Here is a 27,746-nt window from a genome sequence, read left to right as displayed (position 1 = left end):
CATAAAAATGATTACACTCACTTGTTCCAGCTCGAGGGGAATGAGAAGCATCTGGAACAGGAGAATGTAGTGACGGATTGGCGGGTGACATACCAGGCAACCGTGTCGCTGGTGATGGGCCAGACACTTGAGGAGACCCCGGCCAGTTTCCTGCTCGTCCACTTGGTGACACCATAGTGTATGGAGAGCTGGGGTCCAGGGTTCCTGTCAACAAGTAAACAAACGGTTTTCAAAACCTGTATTTTAATAACTGAGAAGTATTGCACAGCATTTAAATGCTTAGACCCTACCTGGTGATAATTTTATTATTTTTCAGCAAGCTATTTCACTGAAGCATGATGTTCCTTCGAGTGACACATCTGAATCTCTCTTTTGTGTAGTTTATGTACTTTTAAACATGATATAAACATTAGAAAGATGAAGACTGAGAAAGGATAAAATTTACCTTTACCTTCACATAAGCTTTAAGATGTGTAATATGTAATAATTGACACCATATAACAACCTACTATATATTTGAAAATATTAAGCCAAAAAAAAAAAAAATCTGAAAGCTCCTTAAAGGAAAGAAATCTTTATTATTTTTAAACTAACCCTGACAAATGGTTTTCATTCTACTCAGAGAAGGCTGAGGAGAGGGATATTTTCCATTTTCTTTATTTAGTAAAGGCTACACTGACTAAGAAATGAGCCAAAGAATCAAGTTTTGAAAGCAGTTACTTTGTGAACAATTTGATATTTAAATGTCAACCTGCAGACAGGTACCTTTAACGTATTTATACCCCTTTGTGACCAAATGACAAACTGAGAAAATACTTCTACCATATCAGAGAGTAAACGGTCCTTACAAATTGGTAAGAAAAAAACACAAGAACAAAGGCAAAGGGTATAAACTGGCAGGCATAAAATAAGAAACACTAAAGACCAATGAACTTCACTAATAAATGCACATCAAATAAGATACCATTTTTTACCTATCAAAATGACCAAGATTTTAAAAAATCAGAATACCCTGTGTTGGCAATGATGCAGGAAAACAGACATTCTTGTATGATACTAGAGGAAATTGGTATAGCCTTTCAGGTGGGCAATTTGCAAAATGTTTCAAAATCTTTAGAATTTCTCACATCCTTTGAGACAGCAATTCCACTTCTAGGAACTTACTTAAGGAAATAATCGTGTGAGCATAGATAACACCATTTTTAGCTGTGAAAAAATGGAAACATTCTAAACTTATCATAATAGGAGAACAGTTAAGTTATGGTATGCCCAAACAAGGAGACACTATGAAGCCATGTAGTATGATGATACAGAGTTTTTACTGTCAGAAACATTCTTGCAAATGTTAATAGTAAAGAGTAAAATCACAGATGCCACCCAGTTATAAAATCTGAGGAAGCTCGTTACGATTTAACATGGTCTTCATGATATATTTAAGTGAAAAAACTAAGGCACTAAACACCATGTGCAATAGTATGCTGCCTGCCATGTGTGTAAAAGAGGGGAAGAGAACACTTACAAGTATCTGCTCGTGTATGCATAAAACATCTCTCTGCAAGAGATGTATTAATAAGCAATGAATAACATTAAAATACCTCTGGGAAGAGGAACTAGATTAGCTGGTGGAATAAAAAGGAAACACCTCACTGGCTACCTCTTGTATTCTTTATTTATCTGAACCAATTTGAAATAGAATTTTTGAGTTAAAGAGTTAAAAAATTCAAGTCTCAAAATAATACATATGGTAGGGTCCCAATTTTTTTTGGGGGGGGGGATTTTGGGGGGAGACACAAAGAGGGGTAGAGAGCAAGCAAGAGCAACAGAGCTTCAAGCAGGCAGGCAAGCAGGGGATGAGTGATGGAAGAGCCGAAGCGAGGGAAAGGGAGAGAGTCCAAAGCAGACAGACTAACTGGTAAATCTCCGTGTAGTGTGATTAAAAAAATTTTATTTTTGTCTTGTACACCTGAAACTAATAAATAAATTAAAAAAAAAAAAAAAAGAAAAAAAAATTTATTTTCTTTTGCTATTTCCCCAATCAACAAGCACTAAATTTGCAGTAAGAAAATAATTTATTTAACAAAAACTACTTTCATGTCACTCTTATGCTACAGCGATTTCCATGTACGGACTCACCATGTGGACTAGCAAAACTGGCCCCTGGTCCTATTGAGATTCCATGCGAGGATGGGGGAGGAGTTGGAACAAATGACGCTGGTGAAGGGGCTCTCAAAGCCCCACTGGGGGAGCTGGCGGCATGCAGATTTCCTAATAAAGGAAAATAATTATAGATGATCTTGCAGGACACATATTATGTCCTGTCAAAGGACCCCAAGTTAAGACTTTACAGACTAAAGAAACAAGTAGTAAAGCTGCCATAAATAGCACAAAGGAAAACTGGAACAATTTCATTATTGAAAGAGAGATCAATTCTACGGGGCCCAAATTCTAGCTCTTATATTGACTAATCCTTTTTTTAAACATCCAGTGTACTTTTTATTCACTCATTTAACAAGTAGGCATGAGTATCAACTTCATGCCAAGTACTGCAGGCACTGGGGAAGCAGCAGGTAACAAGAGACAAAAATTCCTGCCCTCATGGAATGTATATTCTAGTAGAACGAGAAAGACTAACAAATACAGAGGGTGCCCCCCCAAAAATGTATACACATTTTAAGAAAGGAAAAATTTGTATTAAAATTGTAATATTCAATATATACCAATAACACAAGATGAATACAAGGCATGTGTATACGTTTTTTGGCAGCCCTGGTATATGTCAGGTAGTGGTAAGTGCTGTGGACAAAAACAAGGCAAGGTAAGGGGGCGATACTGTGCAGTGGCAGAGGTGGGCACTGTTCTTTCTATAAAGCAATCAGAGAAGACCTCTCCAAGAAAGGGACACGTGAGCTGACACGAAGAAGTGAGAGATACGGCATGAGGATATCCAGGGGATAAGATATTCCAGGCAAACAGAAGAACTACTGCAAAGGCTCCAAAGGTAGCAGCAGTTATAAATAACAGAGAGGCGGCCAGTGTGACTGGAACAGAGTGAGCCAGGGGGGAGTGGGGGAGGGGATGAGGTCCGAGAGAGGCGGGGGTGGTCCTAGATCACACTAAGGACTTGTAAGCTACTCTAAGGACTTAGGGTTTACCCTGAATGAAATAAAGCCACTGCGGAGTGTGGAGCAGAGGAGTCATGAACTAACTTCTGTTCAGAAGGATCACTGTAGCTGCTGTGTGAAAAACAGACTATAGGGCAAGGACAGGGAAACCAGTTAGAGGGAACTGCAATCATCCAGGTGAGAGAGGGTTAGTGGCTTGGGAAAGGGCGAAAGCTGAGATGGTGAAAAGTGGTTAGATTCTGGATAAATTCTGAAGATAGTGCTGACAGTATGTGGTACCGGACTGAATGCGGGTGTGAGAGGATGAGGAGTCCAACATGGCTGTAATGGCTTTGGCCGGAGCAGAAGGAAAGGGTGTCTGTGGGAGGAGCAGCACAGGGTGGGGAGGGGGACTGGATTGGTCAGGAGTGGTTTTGGCCATGCTGAGTTTCAGATGTCCACTAGACAGCTACATGGAAATGCTGGAAAATACAGGACTTGAATTCCGGGGAGAGGCCTAGATAGAGGAGATATAAAAACTGGGAGACGTGAGCTGAAACATGGTATCCAGCCACAGGACTAGTTTTATTTAGAATTATGAAAGGGGAACTATGACTACCAAAACTATATGAATAAGTACAACATTCAAATACTTGCTACATTACCATAACTACCCTCAATATCATCAAGTTTCAAATTCTCTACCACTATGAGTTTCATTTTCATGTTCTAGAATACCTAATGCAATGCCTTACCTTCAATAAATATGTTGATCAACTTGATTAACTTTAGTTATATTTATTATTTACCTGTGTGCCCTAGACACATGACTTAACTTCTCCATGCCTCAGTTTTCCTCTGTAAAACGGGAATAACAACAGGACCTATGCCATGGATTTGCTACAGGGATTAAATGGGTAAAGTGCTTACAACGAGCTTGGCATATAGTAAACACTATATACCTGTCTGGTACTATTATTACTTCAAAATAATTTTATTTCTTCTATCTTCTGTGCAAAACCAGTCTCAGCTCATATCCTAGAATCACACTCCCCATCGGTTCTATGCCTGTGTCGCCTGTTTTCGTCCTCGCTACCTGCTGCTCCTTCTCGGTTGACTGCCAGTGCTCCTCAGGGGCTGAGCCCACCCATCCACTCGGGCTTCAACGACCTTCAGTGACATGACAATAACTTCCAAGTCTTCATCTGTAGTCCAACTATCTCCGAGGAGCAGGGAGGGGATCATCTACCCAAGAAATGTGACACCTGTCTTCCTTGCTAGATGATAAGCTCGAGAGCAGGGCTGGTATGTGACTCACTGCTGAATCCTCAGCAACATGTAGCATGTGGCACACAGCAAGTGCGTAAGCGATAGCAAAGAACTGTTCAGTTAAAAGTAAAATTGTGGGGCGGCCGGATGGCTCAGTTGGTTAGAGCACGAGCTCTGAACAACAGGGTTGCTTCGATTCCCACATGGGCCAGTGAGCTGCGCCCTCCACAACTAGATTGAAGACAATAAGCTGCTGCTGAGCTGCCGGAAGGGCAGTCGGATGGCTCAGTTGGTTAGAGCACGAGCTCTGAACAACAAGGTTGCCGGTTCAATTCCCCGCATGGGATGGTGGGCTGCGCCCCCTGCAACTAAAGATTGAAAATGGTGACTGGACTTGGAGCTGAGCTGCGCCCTCCACAGCTAGATTGAAGGACAACGACTTGGAGCTGATGGGCCCTGGAGAAACACACTGTTCCCTAATATTCCCCAATAAAATTAAAAAAACAAAAAATAATAATAATAAAAAGGGAAGGAATTTAAAAAAATGAAAAGTAAAATTTTGGCATTCTCTAGCAATTTTCCAGTGCACTTCATGGGGCCGACAATAGAGCCACTTTGTTTGAACAAATAGGCTGTGCACTGCCCAACTCTGAGGGGCGGGCATAGTTTACATATATACCAGGCTCGGCAAACTTGCTAAAAGGGGTCATCCTGGCGGGAAAGCAGCCACAGACACTACATAAATGGGCGTGGCTGTGTCTCAATGAAACTATTTACAAAAACAAGTGGAGGGCGGTACTTGGCCCACAGACCTCAGTTTGTTCACTTCTGACACAGATCATGTGATTAGCATTTCTTGGAGTTGTGCCCTGAGTCTGGCTCTGGGTGGCACTTCCATTTAATCCAAATCTTTTCAAGTGCTTTGGAATCGTGAACACAGATTTCATAACCCTACCATAATGAATGAATGGCAAATATCTAGCCACAGACTAGAAAAGTTCTCTCTGAAGTCTAAGGCTACATGTGCAGTGTGTATGTGTGTATGTGTGTGTGTGTGTGTGTGTGTTAGATTTGAAGGTGGACATGACAAGGGAATAAGCAGTATCTTACCTGGAGACTGTGTATGCATCATAGAGGGAGACTGGCTAACTGTGCTATGGTAAGATGTAGGGGGTGAAGTAAGAGGATAAGCACCTGATGATCCTGGCTGCTTTGGAAATGGCTGAAAAGAAGAAAATTAAATGTTTGTAAAATGGCCAACCACATATTGTATGAGTGTGTGGCTTTCCCCAATAAAAGGTCACACTGTTAACATTCACACACTTCATGAAGATGTGCAAATACACATCAATAACACAAGTTTTTAAAAACTCCCTGACTTTCAAAATGTTTTAAAAATAGCAACATCCTCATTTCTGACCTTGCAATACCACTGCTTATATCCCTCAAGAGGTTTTTCGCTCCCTGTATCTGTCATAGTTTACCTGGCAGTGTTGTTTCTGGCAGTACATGAAAAAGAGTGCATCTTACATTTGGTGGAATTTTAGAGACAATGAAATACGGTAGTTCAAACCTGGTCTCTACTCACCTTTACCTTCATCTCCAGTAATAAAAACTCTAAGACAACATAATCCTTTCTAGTCTATTTTTTAAAACTGAGGTACGAATCATATATAGTAAAGTGCACAAATCTTAAATGTCCCACGAGATGAATTTTCACCTAAAACGTAACTGCCACAAAGACCAAGATAGTGAAAAACATTACCAGAACCCAAGGCCTCTCTTACATACCTTCCAAGTCTTTATCGCCTCCCCAAAGGTAAGCACTATTCTGACTTCCATCACTCAATTTTGGTTTTGCATTTCATATAAATACTGAATGTACTCATTATATACATGGTATCTGGCTTCTTTTGTTCAACATTAAGTCAGTGAAATTCACCATATTGTTGCATGTAGCAATAGTTTGCTTTCTCATTTCTGTAAAGTATTCCACTGTATATCTTAATTTATTCACTCATTCCACTGTTGCTGGATATTTAGGTTGCTTACAATTTTTTTGATAAATAATGTTTACTATGAACGTTCTTGTGCTTTTTAATGCATTTCTGTTGCGTATATATACATAAGAGCAGAATTGGTAAGTCACAGGTATGCATAGCATTCAGCTTTAGCCCTCTGGAATACTGTTCAACACCACTGCAAGGTAGTTGTTTCATTTTACAAACCCTTCAGTAGAAAGAGAGAGTTTCAGTTGCTCCTAATACCAAATGTTGGCAAGGATTATTTTTTTTTTCTTAAAGCCATTTTTGTGGGTATGGAATATTATCTCATTGTGCTTTTCATTTGTACTTCTGCGATGCCAAATGACCTTGAACACCTTTCCCATGCTTGTTAGCCATTTGGATATCCCCTTTTGTGATCACATGGGAGATCACCTGACATCATTTTAAATGCACGAGTCTGAGGTTAATGCTATTGCCAGTATGGTGAATGCTATTTCTGGTACTCTTTAACTTCACATCACTGGACGCCTCCTCATCTCTCGCTGTCACTATTTTTTCATAAGGATTTCCTGGACATCTTATGCCCACCAAGGACCTCTGTGCCTTTCAACAAATAAGCCCAGACAACTGTAGAACCTTAACTTCTACAAAGTTAACGTCTTAAGTTAAACAAATGTGATGCCTTCAGGAATATCACCTGTTGCTGGGGTGGTGGCTGGAGTTGTGAGATTAGAGAATCCATCATATCTCCTCCGATGGGAGAAGGGGGATTATCATCCTCATTTACAGACCGTCTTCGAGCATCCTGATTGCTGTCAACAAACATATTCAGGAATGTCTATGGATATAAACAGGTAAAATTTAGATTATTTTACCTAACTTTAGTGTGGTTCTTTTAATTATTTATAATATTTTAACAGAAATACATTATGTCTATCTCTGAAATGTAAATATAATACAGTCACTATTACTAGGACAACCTGAAAGAGATATTGGTAATTTTGAAGGAGGGAAATTTAGGAAAACAATTCACCACCGCCACAAAAACATCTAAGTTAAAAAATCATATCAGCTAAGAAGTACTGTGTAAGCAAAAAGCTGAATAAAGAAGTACACCCTGGCACCTCTTAACACCAGGTCAAAATATTTTCTTATGAACTTCGATCCAGAAATGGGGGGAAAAATGAAAAGTTGGCCATTTAAGTAACTTTAATGACTTGGAAAATTTCCTACTTATTGAGAGTTCTCACTTTTTCAGCTAGAAAATGTGACAGAGGAAAACGGAATAGAGAAACTAAGTCATCTTTTCCCTTTTTATCTACTATGACTTAATTTTGAAACGTCAAGTGTGGGAGTCTTGTTTTATAAGATGAGTCATCAAAAATTAAGCAAGGCTGGGGTCGGCCCGGTAGCTCAGACGGTTGGAGCTCCATGCCCCTAACTCCGAAGGCTGCTGGTTCAATTCCCACATGGGCCAGTGGGCTCTCAGCCACAAGGTTGCCAGTTCAACCCCTCGAGTCCCGCAAGGGATGGTGGGCTCTGTCCCCTGCAACTAAGATTGAACACAGCACCTTGAGCTGAGCTGCCTCCCGGATGGCTCAGTTGGTTGGAGCGTGGGCTCTCAACCACAAGGTTGCCAGTTTGATTCCTCGAGTCCCGCAAGGGATGGTGGGCTGAACCCCCTGCAACTAGCAACGGCAACTGGACCTGGAGCTGAGCTGCGCCCTTCACAACTAAGACTGAAAGGACAACTTGACTTGGAAAAAAGTCCTGGAAGTACACACTGTTCTCCGATAAAGTCCTGTTCCCCTTCCCCAATAAAATCTTTGAAAAAAAAAAAAAAAAAAAAGTTAAGCAAGGCTACCAGAGTTTGGGTCTCAAGCAGATTATTTCTTTTAACACTCCATCTTCCCAATCTTCAAAAATATAGATCATAAGCTTATCAGAATCACTGAAAGCTTTTAGAAGTAAACAGTCTAATTTCTAATTAAAGACGATGGATTCACAACACACATTTCGTCTTTTCCTAATACCCCACTGAAACGCCTATAAAAAGATTTTTTTAAGCAATAAGTCAAAGACAAAAAGAATGGCAGAAGAGAATAATATCAACACATTCCGGAGGCTGCAGAGCAGATGGCTGAGTGGTAACGAAACCACCGGATGTGAGGAAGTTGTATCCCAAGCAAGCAGTGGAAAAGCCAAGAAGCAAAACTATTTCCGTCCAGATCTTCAAGACACGTAGGCACTGGCAGCACCAGATACCTCTGAAATGGGGATGAAGGTGGAACCAAAAACAGATGGACTGGGTGACTAAGAGGCACTGAAACCAAAAAGATTTGGCAAACAAGGCACAAAGCACATGAAAAGATTCTCAACATCACTAATCACCAGGCAAATGCAAATCAAAACCATAATGAGACAGATATCACTCACACCTGTTAGAATGCCTATTATCAAACAAACAAACAAACAAAAAAAAAAACAAGAGAAAATAACAAGTGTTAGCAAGGATGCAGAGAAAAGGGAACCCTCGTGCACTGTTGATGGGAATGTAAATTGATGTAACCACTACGGAAACTAGTATGGAGGTTCCTCAATAATTAAAAATAGAACTGCCATATGACTGAACGACACCACTTCTGAGTATTTATCTTAAGAAAATGAAAATACTAATTCAAAGAGGTGTATGTACGCACCCCTATGTTCACTGCAGCATTATTACAGTAGCCAAGATATGGAAACAACCTAAGTGTCCATCGATGGATAAAAATGTGGTGTGCGCACATACACAGAATACTACTCAGCCATAAAAAAGAATAAAATCTTGCCATTTGTGACAACATGGGTGGACCTTGAGGCTATTAGGCAAAATGAAGTCAGATAAGAGAAAGACAAATACTGTATGATCTCACTTATATGGGAAATCTAAAAAACAAAACTCATAGATACAGAGAATAGCTTGGTGATTACCAGAGGGGAAGGAGGTTAGGGGGTTAAGGGGGTCAAGAGTTACAAACATCCACTTATAAAATAAGTAAGTCATGGAGATGTAATGTACAGCATGGTGACAATAGTCAATAATATTGTGTTGCATATTTGAAAGTTGCTAAGAGTAGATCTTGTGAGTTCTCATCACAAGAAAAAAGAATTTTTAATTTTGCTGATAGATGGTAACTGGACTTGTGAACATTTAGCAGTATAAATATCAAATCATTATGTTGTATACCTGAAATTAATATGTTATATGTCAATTGTACCTCCATTTAAAAAAAAAAAAGAGACAATGAAACCCTTCCAGAGCCACTGTCACTTCCACTGAGTTAGGTTGACCTCTACCACCCTGGCAGAGGGTCTCTGACTTGGGGGACCCTAGAATAATTGAGAGAAGGGGTACCATATTAAAAATGGAGATTAAGGATTACATATTGAATGTTGAAAATACTAGTTTCCTTCTCTTATTTAACTTGTCAAAAATTGGAAGCCAGATGTACACTATCTCTGCAGAGACTTGGAAACTTCTTTCAGTACTCACACTAACCTAACAAAAGTACCTACTGTCAATGGGACTTACCCAAGGAGATCACCCTGCAGTGAAGACCAGTCCACAAGTCTCACTTTAAATAAGAGCAGAGTTAAGAATCACTTAATATTTGAAGAAAGACACCAACATAAAAGAGAACAAAAAAAGCAGGGTAGATGAAATGGAGATTATGTACGAAGAGGTAAGACAAGATCATTTAGCCATATGGAACAGGATGTCATAAAATGAACAATTAGAAGCAAAAAAGAACGGTTGGAAAATTTTTAAAAGATGGCAAAAAAAAAAAAAAAAAGCCTTGGGAGAAATGAAAAATAGAAGGATAAAAGGAAATAATGAGGAACTCTCCCAAAAACAAAGATGTAAAAAATGGAAAATTAGAGGATGAATCCAGGACGTCCAACATCAGAACAGTAGGAGTACCAAAAAGAGCTAACAGGAAAAATATAAATAAATAAAAAAAATAAAAAAAATCAAGAAACAATGCAAGGAAATTCCCCCGAGTAAAATGATACAAGCTTTCAGACCGAAAGAGCCTACTTAGTCACATAAGGTTCAAGAATTTCAACAGAATTAAACTTCTCAACAGTCACAATGGAAGCTAATGCCTTCAAAATGATTGCAACCTAGAATTCCACACCTAGCCACTCTCTCAATTAGATGAGGATAAACTAAAGACAGTTTCAGACATACAACGTTGCAAATTAACCTCCCATCTCCCATGTACCTTCTCCCAGGAAGCTACGTAGAAAGTATTACACAAAAACAATGGAGTAAAACAAGAAAAAGACATGGGGTCCAAGCCACAGGGCATACAACACAAGAGAGAAGTGAAAGAATCTCCCCTTTCACTATCCTTCTGCAGATTCCTAAGTCAAAATTATGTAAAAGGTCTGCAGCGCTACCATTCCAGATTGGAGGTCAGAGGACTGTGGAAGAGATTTCTTCAAGATGAAACTGGTAAGGTATCTGATAGGTGAACATACTAAGGGAAAGAATAATCATAGTAAGTTTGATAGAACAGTGTTTATATATGCACAATAATGTGAACACTGAAAAGTTATCTAATCAAAATTGCTACCTTAACCATATTGCAAGGATAGGAGAAAAGGAATAAGGTGTATGTGTACTGAAAGCAGCCTGGAATGAGGAAGGGGCATACAAGAAAGCATTAAAAAAGAATTAAATCCTTATCTTCCATTATGAGACTCAGACAATGTCCACAACTAAGAAGTCAACGAACAGCAACATAAACATGCTATTTAGAGATAAGAGAATCAGCTATATAAGAGTTGAAAACACAGCAGGAAAATGGCAAGAGAGGGCTGCAGGGGACCAATTTTCAAAACAAGCCATTTGCAACTATTTGACTCTAAACTATACGCAACTGAGCTATTATTATATCAGGATCTCCAGGGATTGTGTGGCCAAGGACCCCATATTTTAAAAAAGCATCATAGTTGAACTGATGAATCAAACTTTCTCAATAATCAATGACAAAGACTACTTTTAAAGTTCCAAATGGCAAATAGGACTCTCTTCACTATCTTCCCCTTTACTAATTACAGGATAAGGAAATAAAGGAAAGGACATTTTATCATCTCATATACATCAGCACAGCACTTTAGTAGAACTTCTGGCTCCTTCAGAGTAAAGTTGCAGAGGTGATGCATTAACATGGCCACTTACTACATTTAAACAGGAATGTGTTGCTTTCTCCATTATATCCCCCTCGAAGGAATCGTTTGACAGATCATATTTATGTTTATTCATGCTGTAACACTGAAGTCTGTTACCTTTAGTCCTGGAGCAGGATAAAATCCTTCAACTAACTTGCTATTATCAAAAAGACTATAGGCACCATCCCGTATTGCCACAACGCCCCGACTCCGGCAGTATATATCAATGCAATACATGTTTCTGAAGGCCAGTCTGATGTGGGTGGACGACTGCGGCAGGATGGAGAAGCACTGGTACGCAGTGTTGGTTCTCTGGGTCAAGCCCAACATTGGCACAGTGGGGAGTTTGTTGATGGCATTTAACGGAGCCTGAGTATCAAACAGTACCTATAATGAACAAACACAGTGAGAGCAACGAGTTTCTGTACAAATACTAAAACCTCAGAATTTTCCATGTATAACTGTCACAAATGAGATGTCTTTCTGACACAGTCTGTAAAGTTCTTCCTTGAACAGAATGCAAACTGGATCAGCGTTCACTTTGAATCAAAGAAAATTCTCCAAGAAGAGTGCAAGATTTAAAAGACAAAGGTACCCACTCGCATCATTAAAGACAAGTCTACATGATTTCTGAGTTTTACATGAGACATTAACACTGACTGTATCTTATTTTTAAACAGAAAATAAATTTAATTACCTGTAATAACTGAACCACATTTGGTGTTTTGTTAAACATTTCTTGAAGCTGATGGAGAATGGTATTGTGACAGTTACTGCAACCTGAGTTTGGGCCAACAGTTCCCAAAGAAATGTGAAATTTCTGATGTATGGAATTCCACTGGATACTAATCTAAATCAAAGAGAACAGGTTTCAGAAACTAAGTAACAGATTCACACAGAACAAAAAAATGTTTCAACAGTAAGGCAAAATTCCAAAGATCTAAAGGAGGTCTTTTTTTGAAAGCAACTCAGACTGGACTCTTTAAATTCCAGATGTGCTGTTACTATAAACCAGTATGTTCGCTGAGCATGTATAGACAGCCGACTTCTACCAAATAAAACAGAAAGAGAAGGAGCTAAAGAAAACATTTTGATTAAATTTTATTTAAAAATTATCATTGGTGTTTCCTGTTTTTCATTCTTCTCTTGAACTGAAGAAGAGTCACCCTCTAAGCACTGTCATAAAGAGAAAAGAACCCACCCCAACACAGTTAAAATAGATTTTAAAACACTCAAGTAATTTCTGATACTGCCTGATGTGAAAGAGTCTAGAAAGAAACTAGCTGGCTAAACTTTTAGACTAAATTTCTAGGGCTTTACATAAGGGGTGGGAAAAAAATAAGAAACTATAGATTATGAGGAATATCTTCAAGATTAAAATAGGATCAAAAAACAGTCATGTGGCCAAAAGCACAGACATGCCATATTGTTCAAAACCATTCATACATAATCTTCATTATAAAAACCACATTGCTAAGCAGATTTGAAATCAATCAAGAAAAAATACAAATACCAAATTACATTACCTTGTCCAAAACTCAAGATTATATATCCTATCAAAGAGGTTATAATTTATTTTCAATTTTAAAGAGTTAAGCATTATAGTATACTCTCTATCAACAAACAATTTAAAATTTACCATTTTATCCCTAATTTTTACTGGAGCACTCAATTATTACAAAGCAGTTTTCATAATTTTTAAATTCTTGATTTTTCAAAGATTATGACAGAAACTTCAGTTTTAATTAATTCATACACTTACTGAACTTCCCTTGGTGGTTCCATAACACAAGATAAGTTTTCGGTAATTATAAACACGAACTTCTGAGAAAATATTTAGATGAGCAGGTATGTCTAAGCAGAGAGGAAACAAAAAGATTAAGATTACACAAGCAACTTTGTAAGTTACATAAATGTCTAATCACTATGTTGTATACCTGAAACTAATATAATATTGTATGTCAACTGTAACTGAAAAATAAATTTTTTTTTAAAAAGATCACACATGTAAAATTTAAAAAAATATATTTGAAAAGGAGGGCATTTTAGCAATACTGTGTGCCTAGATTAAAATGTCTCGAAATATGTAATTTTTCAAAAAAAGGAAAGAAGAAAGCAACAGCATAAATAGATAGCAGGCTTCCATTTCCATTTCTACAAAAGGGGCCAAGGGAGGGGTGGAGATACACTGACGCAGTGTAACAAGATGATTAGAGGTTCCAAGCCCAGCTCTGCCATTTACTAGGTATGTGGCCTTAAGCAAGTTCTTAGTCTCTGTGACTTCTTTCCTTCATTTGTAAAATAACGAATAACTCACCGACCTCATAGGGTGACTGTGAGGAGTAAATGAGTTAACACAAGCAAACTGTTTATTACACTGTATCTAATAAACATACACATAGTAAACGCTCAGTAAGTATCAACTATTGTTACAATATGGTATGCCTATGTGCAAACAACTGGATACCTAAGAAACTTAACAGGTGATTGTCTCTGCGGGAAGAAAATTAAAGCCTAAGTTAAACGGGAAACTTATTTTTCATTAGACATACTTAATTTTTTTCTTTTTTACAATGTGCACTATTATTATTATTATTAGTTTCAGGTATACAAAACAATGCAATAGACATTTCACCTCTCACAAAGTGATAACTCTCCTCCCCCAATCTATTGCCCCTCTGGCATCGCATATATCTATTACAATTCCATGGACTCTATTCCCAATGCTGTACTCCATATCCCGTGACTATATATTAAATTATAGTTGACATTCAATATTATTCAGCTTCAGCTTCAGGTATACAGTGCAGTGGTCAGGCATCTACACCGTCCAACAAGTGGTCTCCCTAATAAGACATGTGCCCATCTGACACCCTACAAAATCTTTACCTACACGGTTCATGTTTTACTTAAGTTAAAAAGGGGGGGGGTGCTTTTTTTAAAATCACATGTACCTGGTAGAGAACGTGCAAATTCCAACACACACTCATATAACCGTGCAATGCTATTCCAGTCATTAAGGAACATTTCAACCACTTTTCTACCACCAACAGGTTCAGACAACAGGTTTTCGTATGTCAGATAAACATGCCGAGATGGTCCTAAAGGATTAAAAGAGAAGATGGATAACAATCGATATATATTTATACATATATAAAACCTAGAAAGGTGCAAATACTAAGTTTGTGAAGCATCTCACCTTGCTCCCTGGTAGACGTGCCATTAAGTGGACAATTTGCAAACACTAACTCTGCCACCCATGTGCGATTATTTCTACCTTGTAACCGGAAAGTGCAATCGAGGAGAGAACGGTCCAGGGCTTTCTGGGTTTCCTCATTTACACCCTTACACGGAGGAATTCTGGTGATGAAAGATAGCATATCAAGTATATTCACATCACAGAAAGACAAAAGTATAATCTCCATGATGACAAGAAGGGTCTCTACATTATAGTTTCAGTTCAAACTCCCCTATTAGGCACATTCTGCAAAAGGAAGCAATTCATACAATTCACAGCAATTAATAGCATTAACCCATTTCCATTCACATCAACATAGATTAGGACTCTCATGTTAACAAAGTGATGTTTCTTTTCATCCTTAATCTTGTTATTAGAAAAGAGAACAATTCTTCAGAATGAAGAAAGCGAGGACATGGAGTGATGTCATCAAAATGGCGGTGTGAGGTGAGCCTCTGAAAATCTCCCCTACAATTCACAACAAATTAAACAGCTATAACTCCACAATGGACTCCCTGCACAGCAGACAGGCAAGACGAAGAGGCCCACTACTGAATTCACCTAAAGATGGGAGAATTGCGCGAGCAGGGTAGGAGGGAAGGGAGAAGTGAGGAGACGGAGCCCCGGGGGCGCAGGACGCAGACCTGGCTCAGGGCTCCGAGCTCGCTGCATCCCGGAACTACCGCAGCTGCGGGAGAGGGAAGGACTCGGACTGCTAGGGCTCCGCTTATGGCCCACAGGACTGAGGGGGCAGCAGATAACACGGCTGAACCCAACGCTCACGGCAGAAACCTCGGACAAAAGACTGAGGGAAGCAGGCTGAAAACGGTGGTTTAAGCCCTCACTGCCGAGCAGAGAACGGAAGCCTTAGGCATGGAGACTAGCCGCCTCCTCCCTACCCTCTCAGAGCTCGCCCCGCCCCCACCTGCCCGGTGCTAGAAGCGAAACACAAGCAGTGTCAGATCAAAAGAACAGAATATTTGCAGTTCTGAGAACTGTTGTCCGCAGACACAGATTCGCAGGCCAACTAGATCCGGCAAAGGGGAGGGAGCTGTGGAAGCAGGACCGGCTGTGGTGGTGGTGGTCGCCGCCAATGCTCTGGGCCACCTCTCACAACTTACCCCGCTCCTGGCCCCACCTATCTGGGCAGATCCCTGCAGGAGTAAACAGAACTGCTGAAACACAGGGGCTCTGAATCTGGTGCAGGAAGAGCTTTGGAACTTCAAAAGCTCTCCACACCCCCACAGGGATGTGGCGCCCTATGACCCGGGCGAACTATTAACAGAGGAGAGGCCCGTCTCCCAGGGAATCCCCCCATTGTGTGAGAAGCTGGAATAGTGCAGAGAAAACATAGCACTACTGTGTGAGAGAGGAAAAAAAGGCTGCAGTCGGAGAGAAAATAAAACATTCTACCAACACGTATTGGAAAACAAAAGAAAGACCTCTTCCTATCAACCTGTTGCAGAACCCACTCCTGTAGATGTCTAGAAGAGAAATAATAAATCAGTAATTGCCATGAATAACCAAGGCAACAAGACAGCTCAGAAAGAAAATAAAAAGTCTCCAGAAAATGAACTTAAAGATTCAGAAACATGTGACTTAAATGAGAGAATACAAGATTGCAGTTCAGAAAAAACTCAATGAGATGCAAAAAAACATAGAAAGGCAGTTTAATGAACTCAGAAACACAATCAAAGAACAACATGAACATTTTACAAAAGAGACTGAAATTTTAAAAAAGAACCAAATAGAATGTCTGGAAATTAAGAACTCAATAGAAGAAATGAAGAATGAAATAGCCAGTTGACCAAATGGAGGAAAGACAGCAGAGTTGACCAAATGGAGGAAAGAATCAGTGACATCGAAGACAGAAACCTGGAAATGACACGGATGGAAAAAGAAAGAGACTTGAGACTTAAAAGAAATGAAAGAACTCTACAAGAACTCTCTGACTCCATCAGAAAGAACAATATAAGAATAATGGGCATATCAGTAGGGGAAGGGAGAACGGAACAGAGAGTACATTCAAACAAATAGTTGATGAGAACTTCCCAAACTTATGGAAAGAACTGGATCCGCGAATCCAAGAAGCAAGTAGAACCTAATTACCTCAACCACAACAGGCCTTCTCCAAGGCACACTGTAGTGAAGCTGTCAAAAATTAACGACAAAGAAAAAATCCTCAAGGCAGCCAGGGAAAAGAAGACGGTAACCTACAAAGGAAAGCCAATTAGATTATCATCAGATTTCTCAGCAGAAATTCCACAAGCCAGGAGGGAGTGGAACCAAACATTCAAACTATTGAAAGAGAGAAATCATGAGCCAAAAATAATATATCCAGCAAAGATATCCTTTAGATATGAAGTAGGAATAAAGACCTTTCCAGACATACAGAAGCTGAGGGAATTTTCTAATACACGAAGTGCACTACAAGAAATACTAAAGGAGGCTATTAGACCACCATCAACAGGGACAATTTGTGGTAACGAAAACATAAAAAGGGGGAGAGTAAAGGCCTGAACTGGAACATCGGAACAGACAAAGTAAGCATGCTGAAGAAAATGGAATACTCTAAATATCAAACTTTCCTTTACATAAACTTAATGGTAACTGCTCAAAAAAAATCCAAAACTGAAATATACACTGTAATAAAGGAAGAAACAGGAAAAAAAAAATCACAGAACACCACCACACAGAAATAATAGACAACAACAAAAAGGCAAAGAAACAATGGAGACACAGTCTTACCAGAAAACTAAAGGTAGAATGATAGGAAATCCCCACATATTAATAATCACCCTAAATGTAAATGGGCTGAACTCACCAATAAAAAGGCACAGAGTAGTAGATTCGATCAAAAAACTAAACCCAACCATATGCTGTCTCCAAGAGACACATCTCAGCTACAAGGACAAGCATAGACTCAAAGTAAGGGTGGAAATTGACACTCCAAGCAAATGGTATCCAGAGAAAATCAGGTGTAGCCATAATGGTATCAGATGAAACAGACTTCACGGTGAAAGAGGTAACAAGACACCAAGATGGACATTTCATAACGGTAAAGAGGACTATACAACAAGAAGACATAACAGTCATCAATATTTATGCCCCCAATCAGGGAGCACTGAAATATACTAAGCAACTACTAACAGAACTAAAGGGAGAAATTGACCAAAACACAATTATACTAGGGGACCTAAATACATCAATAGCTATGGATAGATCATCCAAACAGAAAATAATGAAATAGCAGCCCTGAATGACACATTAGATGAAACGGAAATAATTGACATTTATAGAGCTTCACCCAAAAACATCAGACTATGTATTTTTCTCTAGTATACATGAAACATTCTCAAGGATAGACTATATATTGGGACATAAAACTAACCTCAGCAAATTTAAGAAGATTGAAATCATACCAAGCATATTCTGTGATCACAAGGCTTTGAAACTGGGTATCAACCACAAAAAGAAAGCAGGAAACACCACAAATACTTGAAGATTAAACAACATACTCTTAAAGAATGAAAAGGCCAAAGAAGAAATTATAGGAGAGATCAAAACATACATAGAAAAAAATGAGAATGAAAATACATCCTACCAAAATTTTTGGGATGCAGCGAAAGCAGTTTTAACAGGGAAATTTATAAAATTACAGGCCTATCTCAAGAAACAAGAAAAATCCCACATAACCTCATGTTACACCCTAAAGAACTAGGAAAAGAAGAACAAATGAAACCCAAGGTCAGCAGAAGAAAGGAAATAATAAAAATCAGAGCAGAACTAAATGAAATAGAGAACAAAAAGACAATAGAAAAAATCAATGTGGCAAAGAGATGGTTCTTTGAAAAGATTAACAAAATCGACAAACCCTTGGCTAGACTCACTAAGATAAAAAGAAAGAGAAGATACTAATAAAATCAGAAAAGAACAAGGGGAAGTTATAACAAACGCCACAGAAATACAAAGGATCATCCAAGAATACTATGAAGGACTATATGCCAACAAATTCAATAACCTAGAAGAAATGGACAAGTTCTTAGAAACATATAGCCTTCCTAGGCTGAACCATGAAGAATTGGAAAATCTAAACAGACCGATCACCAGTAACGAAATTGAAATCAGTCATCCAAAACCTTCCCAAAAGCAAAAGTCCGGGACCAGATGGCTTCACTAGTGAATTCTACCAAACCTTCAAAGAGGATCTAATACCAATCCTGCTCAAACTCTTTCCAAGAACTGAAGAAGAGATAGTAATCCCTAACTCATTTTATGAGGCCAACATTACTCTGATACCAAAACCTGGTAAGGACAACACAAAAAAAGAAAACTACAGACCAGTATCTCTGATGAATACAGATGCAAAAATCCTAAACAAAATTCTAGCAAATCGAATACAACAATGCATTAAAAAGAATATTCATCACTACCAAGTGGGGTTCATCCCCGAGGCACAAGGATGGTTCAACATCCGCAAATCCATCAATGTGATACATCACATAAACAAAATAAAGGACAAAAATCATATGATTTTATCAATTGATGCAGAAAAAGCATTTCACAAGATACAACACCCATTTATGATTAAAACACTTAATAAAATAGGTATAGAAGGAAAATACCTTAACACAATAAAGGCCATATATGACAAACCCTCAGCTAATCTCATAATTAATGGTAAAAAACTGAAGCCCTTTGCTCTACGTTCAGGAACATGACAGGGCTGTCCCCTATCACCTCTGCTTTTCAACATAGTGTTGGAAGTCCTTGCCAGACTAATCAGCCAAGAGAAAGAAATAAAAGGCATCCAAATTGAAATGAAGAAGTTAAATTGTCACTCTTTGCAGATGACATGATGCTATGTAAGGAAAACCCTAAAGACTCCACCAAAAAGCTATTAGAAACAATCAACAAATACAGTCAAGTTATTGGCTACAACATCAACGTACAAAATTCCATTGCATTCCTAACATACTAACAATGAAATCTCAGAAAAAGAAATACAGAAAACAATTCCTTTTGCAATTGCAGCAAAAAGAATAAAACACCTAGGAATAAACTTAACCAAGGATATGAAAAACCTATATGCTGAAAACTGTAAAACATCTTTAAAAGAAATTGAAGAAGACACAAAGAAATGGGAAGACATTCCAAGCTCATGGATTGGAAGAATCAACATAGTTAAAATGGCCATATTACCCAAAGCAATATACAGATTTAATGCAATCCCCATCAAAATCCCAATGGCATTTTTTAAAAGAAATAGAACAAAAAGTCATCAGGTTTGTTTGGAACCACAAAAGACCCCGAATAGCCAAAGCAATATTAAGAAAAAAGAACAATACTGGAGGTATCACACTCCCTGACTTTAGCTTGTACTACAGGACTACAATAATCAAAACAGCTTGGTATTGGCAGAAAAACAGACACATAGACCAATGGAATAGAATTGAGAACCCAGAAATAAAACCACATAAATATGGACAGACAATTTTTGACAAAGAAGCTAAAAACATACAATGGAGGAAAGACAGCCTCTTCAATAAATGGTGCTGGGAGAATTGGAAAGCCACGTGCAAAAGAATGAAACTGGACTGCTATCTGTCACCATGTACCAAAATTAATTCAAAATGGATCAAAGACTTAAGCATAAGACCTGACACAATAAACTGTACAGAAGAAAACATAGGTACTAAACTTATGGACCTTGGGTTCCAAGAACATTTTATGAATTTGACTCCAAAGGCAAGCGAAGTAAACGCTCAATTAAATGAATGGGACTATATGAAACTTAAAAGCTTCTGCACAGCAAAAGAAACCATCGACAAAATAAAGAGGTAACCAACTGAATGGGAGAAGATTTTTGCAAACAGTGCCTCCGATAAAGGGCTAATATCCAAAATACACAAGGAACTCATGCAACTCAACAACAGAAAAACAAAAAACCCAATTGAAAAATGGGCAGAGGACCTGAACAGACATTTCTCCAAAGAGGACATACAAATGACAAATAGACATGTGAAAAAATACTCAACATCACTAATCATCAGAGAAATGCAAATAAAAACCACGAGATATCACCTCACCCCAGTTAGAATGGCTATCATCAACAAGACAAATAGTAAGAAGTGTTGGAGAGGCTGTGGAGAAAAAGGAACTCTCACACTGTTGGTGGGAATACAGACTGGTGCATTGGCTATGGAAGGCAGTGTGAAAGTTCCTCAAGTAATTACGAGTAGAATTACCGTATGACCCAGCAATCCCTCTCCTGGGTATCTACCCCAAGAATCTGGAAACATTTATTCATAAAGACACGTGTGCTCCAATGTTCATTGCAGCTTTGTTTACGGTGGCGAAGACATGGAAACAACCAAAATGTCCTTCGATAGATGAACTGATAAAGAAGTTGTGGGATATATACATAATGGAATACTATTTGGCGGTAAGATGAAATAGGACCATTTGTGACAACATGGATGGATCTTGAGACTATAATGCTAAGAGAAATAAGTCAAACAGAAAAAGCAGAGAACCATATGATTTCACCGATACGTGGTATATGAACTAAAAACAACAAAAGAACAAGACAAACAAATGAGAAACAAAAACTCATAGACACAGACAATAGTTTAGTGGTTACCAGAGGGTAAGGGGTTGGGGGGTGGGAGACGAGGGTAAGGGGGATCAAATATATGGTGATGGAAGGAGAACTGACTCTGGGTGGTGAACATACAATGTGATTTATAGATGATGTAATACAGAATTGTACACCTGAAATCTATGTAACTTTATTAACAATCGTTACTCCAATAAACTTTAATTGAAATAAAAAAGAAAAGCAAGGACACTGGCTTTATACGACATCTATCTGGAGCATCCTCAAGGAAAAACTAAGGAAAACAAAACACTTATATAATCATTCTTTGAAGGCAGGATGATGCAGTGGAAAGGGCACTGAAGTCAGCAACTTGCATTTTAATTCTGACTCTTAAACTCTCTGAACTTCAGTTTCCCAAGCACAGAATGGAAATAAATAATTACCATACATTGTCAGTGATTTTAAAACACAACAAAACATATAAAGTGATGGGGGCCAGCCCGGTGGCAGTTAGAGATCCATGCTCCTAATGCGGAAGGTTGCCAGTTAGATTCCCACATGGGCCAGTGGGCTCTCAACCACAAGGTTGCTGATTTAACTCCTCAAGTCCCGCAAGGGATGGTGAGCTGTGCCCCCTGCAACTAAGATTGAACAGGGCACCTTGAGCTGAGCTGCTGCTGAGCTCCCGATGGCTCAGTTGGTTGGAGCATGGGCTCTCAACCACAAGGTTGCCGGTTTGACTCCTGCAATGGATGGTGGGCTGTGCCCCCTGCAACTAACAAAGGCAACTGGACCTGGAGCTGAACTGTGCCCTCCACAACTACGACTGAAAGGAGAACTTGACTTGGAAAAAATCCTGGAAGTACACACTGTTCCCCAATAAAGTCCTGCTCCCCTTCCCCAATAAAATCTTTAAAAAAACAAACCACCATATAAAGTGCTTCTGGTGGCTAATACAGCAAATATTCATATAAGTTAATCCCCCTTGCAGTAAACCAAGTCTTGATCACTGACTGAGATGCCCAAGCTCCAGGTTCATTATCTCCCTCCCTTCTCCTTTGAAGAGGTAACACTCACTGTGATGAGCTTCACATGTATTAGCTTATTTAACATACATATTGTCCCCTACATATATCACATATACAAAAGGAATGTATCAGCTTTGGTATCTTAAAACACCTACCTATCTGTTTTCCTGTTGGAGCTTTATGAACTATCTTATTTGTCATAAAACATCATGAGGTAATATATTTCAGCTGTTTATTAGTAACGGAGGAAATAATGAGATAATATGTTATTTAATTGTACATTATCCTTTAAGTCACAGGGAAGGTGGATTAATTCTCAGACTTGGTAGAGTGATTATCAATATCTAAGGCAAAAAACAACAAATATAATTGGAAACATGGAATCACTGGGTTTAGGCCTCTTATTTAGAGTGTAACACCTAGAACAGCGTTTCTCATCTCAGCAATACTCACACGTGGGTTGGAGAACTACTGCGGGGGGCTGTCCTGTGCAGCCCTGGAGTCCACCTACTAGATGCCAGGAGCACCTCCACCCCCTCTTCTCACTTAATGACAACCAAAAGTATCTCCAAACATCGCCAAATGTCCCCTAGAGGGCAAAACCACCCTGGGGTGGAGAACCACTGACCTAGAATAAGCAACTTTAAGAGAGCAAAAAGGAGAGACTGCATATGGTAAAAAACAAAATCTGCAGGGGGGGAAGAAAGGTCTATAGCTTGCATAAAAATAGAATTAACATAGCATTGAAATTTTCTCAGTTAATTAAAAATTCCATCATAGCTCCTCTAAAATGTACAGCTTTTGTTTTTTAAGTTTTTGAAAAGTTAATCCTTCATACTGTATATCTTTTATCACTACTAAAAAGATTTCATCCAATGTTATCTGGGGTAGTTATTATACAGGAATCACATACATTACATATATGCTTTTCAACTTCATAAGTCTACTGAAGACTTTTGCCTACCCTTACCCTTCAGAACGTAACCCTAACCCATTAAGAGTTACAAAGCAGCCAATTTAGATAGAGTTTTAAATCCTGATTTTGAAAATATAAATGTAGTACGTTACCTTCTTTTCACATAAAACAGGTGTTTCGTGAAATCCATCTGGTTAGAAAATGAACACACAGAAGCCAGCACATTTTCAAGGAAGAACTACGGTGAGACACCTAATTTATGCTCTCAGGGACAACATGACCCTGAAAATGCATTCCCTATCCCTTTCTTAATCTGTGATAGATATAATTGGCTCTACTTCAAGGAACCTGTAAGACATTCACTTGCTTTTAAGGCTATAAATGTAACAGAGAGAATAAAAGTAAACCAAAATTATAATTTTTATCTTCCCCACATGACTATTATGTGAGGGGGAAGAAAATAACAGGTTCCCAAAAAGGAAAACCTGACAAAATGGTTACAAACTCAAACTACTATATTTGCCAAAAATTAAGAACTGAGGAAGACATTTCCTGGATAATGGATTAACCTTATCTGAAAATTTCTACCAACTCAAAAAAGTTTTTCGATGTAAATAGCTACTCCTGACTGATTTTTCTCCTATAATTCCAAGTATTGAACATATTTAGGAAGTCGACTTTGGTGTTCTAGGGCAGATATGTACCAGCACTGCTCCTTTTTGGCCATCATGTACTGTGTGTGTCAGTTTCGTTTTGAGGGGTTTTGCAAACATCAGTAACCATATTGTCCCTGTGGTACAGAACCGGGGCGATCACTGAAAGTGCTAGTAAAAGAAGCGCCATTGTGCCTACAGGGTTTTATAAAGGTTGTACATACATATGCAGAAGGACTGAGTCACACAACTGACATAAGCTGAGCCCTAACTTGCAAAAACGAGCTGGGCCTATGCATTATGTGCATAAGCTACAAGAGGCAAAGAAACACAACGGAGGAGATGAAAAAACCTGTGGATGTGGCGAGAGGACCAGCATCTCTGCCCATTACTGTACCGTCAGTTCAGAAGGTGGGAGGTTTGCTCAAGAGCTCAAAACCAGGCACCATGAGCATGCTGCTTGAGCCTTGTGCCGTTTTTGCTGTAGAATCAAGGCTCTTTTGAATCCGCACAAAGCAACAGGTCCGTGAACCATAGCAATCTAAGGTGTTTGCCACGATACTTTCAGAGATACATCAAGGAGGCCTGCTCAACAGATTTTCAAGGACGTAAGCTGAACAAGAACAGAACATATTTTTGCAAAGAGAAGAAAAATGTGCTGATTTTAAAGCTTTGACGTATCAACTCATACTCTCATTTAATATTAATATATCTAGGACTAAAAGCATAAAGAACAGTTTCTGAAGATGAAATGTATTAGAGCAATCACATATGCAGGATTTTAATTTAATAAAGTCACGTTTAGACATTTGTTTACTTTTCCTTTCTTCACTTCTACCTACCCCCCATAAGGGGCAGCATATAGTGGACAGTTATCTTTAATTTATTCATTTCTATATAGTTTCCTTTTAAGTTTTAATTAAAGAAAATATTAGCCAGGATACAGTAAAGACTTTCTTAAAAATTATTGTAAAATGAAGCTTAGAAATACGAAGTGCTTCGTTTTTAAGCAGGACTATTATGAGTTCTCAAGTTCAAAAAGGGGATTGAAATTTCTTTCATAAAACTACTGCGCGTAAGATATTTTAAAATTCTTGCAAAACATGCAAAACATAACTAAGAGAACAGAACACAAATGTTAACATCATCTACTTATCTGCAGTTGCCAAGAAGAGTGAAAAGAAAAAAAAAATACCCTGCATTTTAAGCAGAAGTAATTCAAAACCAAAGGCAATTACATTAAAAGTACTACATTTTCCATATTGATTTCCACTGTAAGACTAGCTTTCCCTCTCCTGAAAACGGCTCATAGAGATGGCGTTGAGATAGCCAGGAAGAGAAGCTATTCCAGTTCTTCAGCCCCGCAGCCAGAGTGAGCAGCCTGACACATGGGTGGAGTGCCTGCCATTTGCTAGCCCTTCCCGTCTTCCACAGAAACAAACTGATTCCCAAGTAATAAAAATTAAAGCCCTGCTGGTTCAAACTGTAGAGCTGCTATTTCTTGTCAGACAGAGGAATTCAATCAATAAAAATTGCTTACATGGTTTGTATTATTAAGCAACATCTAAGAAATAATACAAATGTCAAAAAAAAAAAAGAAAGAAAAAAGAAAATGTTTTCTGCATCAAAAAGGTTGATGTCTTCGGGCGGCCTGATGGCTCAGCTGGTTAGAGCGTGAGCTCTCAACAACAAGGTTGCTGGTTCGATTCCTACATGGGATGGTGGGCTGTGCCCCCTGCAACTAAAGATTGAAAACGGTGATTGGACCTGGAGCTGAGCTGCGCCCTCCACAACTAGATTGAAGGACAACAACTTGACTTGAAGCTGATGGGTCCTGGAGAAACACATTGTCCCCCAATATTCCCCAATAAAATTAATTAAAAAAAAAAACAGAAAAACAAGATGGCTCTAAAGCCAGACTCCTTTGTCTGAATCTCAGCTTGATCACCTAATAGTTAAAAAAAAGAAAAAGGTTGATGTCTTAAATGGCATGCTAGCTTTGCAAGTGCATCCTGGTCACCTTATGAAGCACACACACTGCATTAGCTTGCCTTTTAAGCATCCTTTAGCCCCTTGGCCTCCATCTGTTTAGAACCAAGCCTGCTGCCCAGCTCCCTGTATTCTCTTTCCTGGTGATCTAATTTACCGTGTCTCCCCGATAATAAGACCGGGTCTTATACTGTTATTTTCCCCAAAATAAGACCAGGTCTTGTATTAATTTTTGCTCCCAAAGACGCATTAGGGTGTTCGTCTGGCTGATGATCTTAACTGGGGCTTATTTTCAGGGAAACACAGTACTATCTCAACTCAATTACTATCACCTTGGTGATGACTCATCTACCTCTCCTGCCTAGACCTGTCATCTGAGCTTGAGACACTTCCCCCTATGTGCCCAAAGGGATGCTAGGCACCTCAAACTTAGCAAAGCCCCTTCAAACTCATATCTTCAGTGTCCTTATCTCAGAAACCACCTATCCATCATTTGCCCGAGATAAAACTAAGAGAGTCACCTTTGCCACCTTCTCCTTTCTCATCTTCAACATCAATCTAATCATCAACCCTTGAATATTTCACCTCCTAAGTCCCTGTGGAACCTTCCCTAGTCCAAGCCATCAACAACTCTCGTGTGAACCATTTCAACAACTGGTTTCACCACCTCAGTCTTGTTCCTCTCCAATTTGTTTTCCATATTGTTTACCAGGGTGAGTTTTCAAAACTACCCATCTAACGATGTCAGTTTCTGCTTAAAATCATCTGATGGCTTCTCACTGCCATCAGGATAGTCTTACTTCCTTAAGGACACTCACAAAGCCCTGCGGGACCTGATGCCTTCCTGTTTACATCTCCAGCTTCACCTCTCCCCACTCCCGCCATGCTGAAGTTCTTTCATTTCCAGGATGCTGAGCTCTCTTGCCTCCAAGTCTTCCCAAGAGCAGTTATCTCTTCTGGTTAGGACCACCCACTCCCACCCAAGGCCCCTTTACTTTAATTCTCACCTCTCCTGCAGTCAGAGTCCGATTGGTACTTCCTCAGTGATACCTTTCCTGACTTCCAAACTAGCCCAGATCCCCCTGCTTCATGAACCCACAGTATCCGGAAGGACCCTAACAGAATTCAAGCCTGACACATAGGCACGCTCAGGAAACATCTGTTGAATGAAAGAAAGAAATGCAGAGGAAAGACATCCTAAAATATCAAGTTGTGCTGGATCTCCACTCAGCAGGTGGAAAGAATCCTCGCCAGACCTTAGTAATTCTATGTAGAAATCCGCGACATCCACAGGTTCAGAATTCTGCTTTATGCTGTCTCACAGATGGAGAGGAGCAGCTCTGGCGGGGTGCTTACAATGTGTGGCACCAAATGGGACACACGACAGGCACTTACTTCAATAAACGAATAGCATGGCTGAAGCCATCACCTTCCATTTGTACTCCTTGATGTGGAATCTCCAGATTGGACAACTGGAAAGAAAAAAAGCACAGGTTATATCAGACCACCAATTTTACAAAGGAAACTACCTTTTCTAAGTACTATTGCCTATTCTCATGGCATCTGTTCTACAGCCCAAGTTACAACGTATTAGGCATGAGCACTGGCCACATCATTTATTTCCTGGGAAACTAAATTAAGTCCAGCCAAACTGAAAAGACGATTCAGAGCTAGTATTTAAAAAACACCTCCCTAAGGGGCAAATCTTCAAAATTCGGGAGACTG

The 27,746-nt window shown here is 39.1% G+C and overlaps 1 protein-coding gene across 2 annotated transcripts in view; it reads right to left on the bottom strand.

The window, feature by feature from the left end:
- MED14 (mediator complex subunit 14) overlaps positions 1–27,746 on the bottom strand; it is a 76,600-nt gene that overhangs the window by 10,224 nt on the left and 38,630 nt on the right. The window contains exons 16-25 of one of the 2 annotated variants that reach the window (XM_081043311.1): positions 27,417–27,493; positions 14,796–14,956; positions 14,551–14,697; positions 13,359–13,450; positions 12,294–12,446; positions 11,714–11,983; positions 7,074–7,214; positions 5,481–5,592; positions 2,134–2,265; positions 22–204 (exon numbers count right to left, since the gene is read on the bottom strand). In XM_081043311.1, coding sequence (XP_080899437.1) covers positions 22–204; positions 2,134–2,265; positions 5,481–5,592; positions 7,074–7,214; positions 11,714–11,983; positions 12,294–12,446; positions 13,359–13,450; positions 14,551–14,697; positions 14,796–14,956; positions 27,417–27,493 — 1,468 coding nt within the window. The remainder of the gene's footprint in view (positions 1–21; positions 205–2,133; positions 2,266–5,480; positions 5,593–7,073; positions 7,215–11,713; positions 11,984–12,293; positions 12,447–13,358; positions 13,451–14,550; positions 14,698–14,795; positions 14,957–27,416; positions 27,494–27,746) is intronic. The other variant, XM_081043312.1, reaches the window with a different exon arrangement.

The sequence above is a fragment of the Rhinolophus hipposideros genome (genome assembly GCF_964194185.1).
Source record: "Rhinolophus hipposideros genome assembly, chromosome: X".
Taxonomy (NCBI): Eukaryota; Metazoa; Chordata; class Mammalia; order Chiroptera; family Rhinolophidae; genus Rhinolophus; species Rhinolophus hipposideros.
This window is presented reverse-complemented; position numbering and strand designations above follow the sequence as displayed.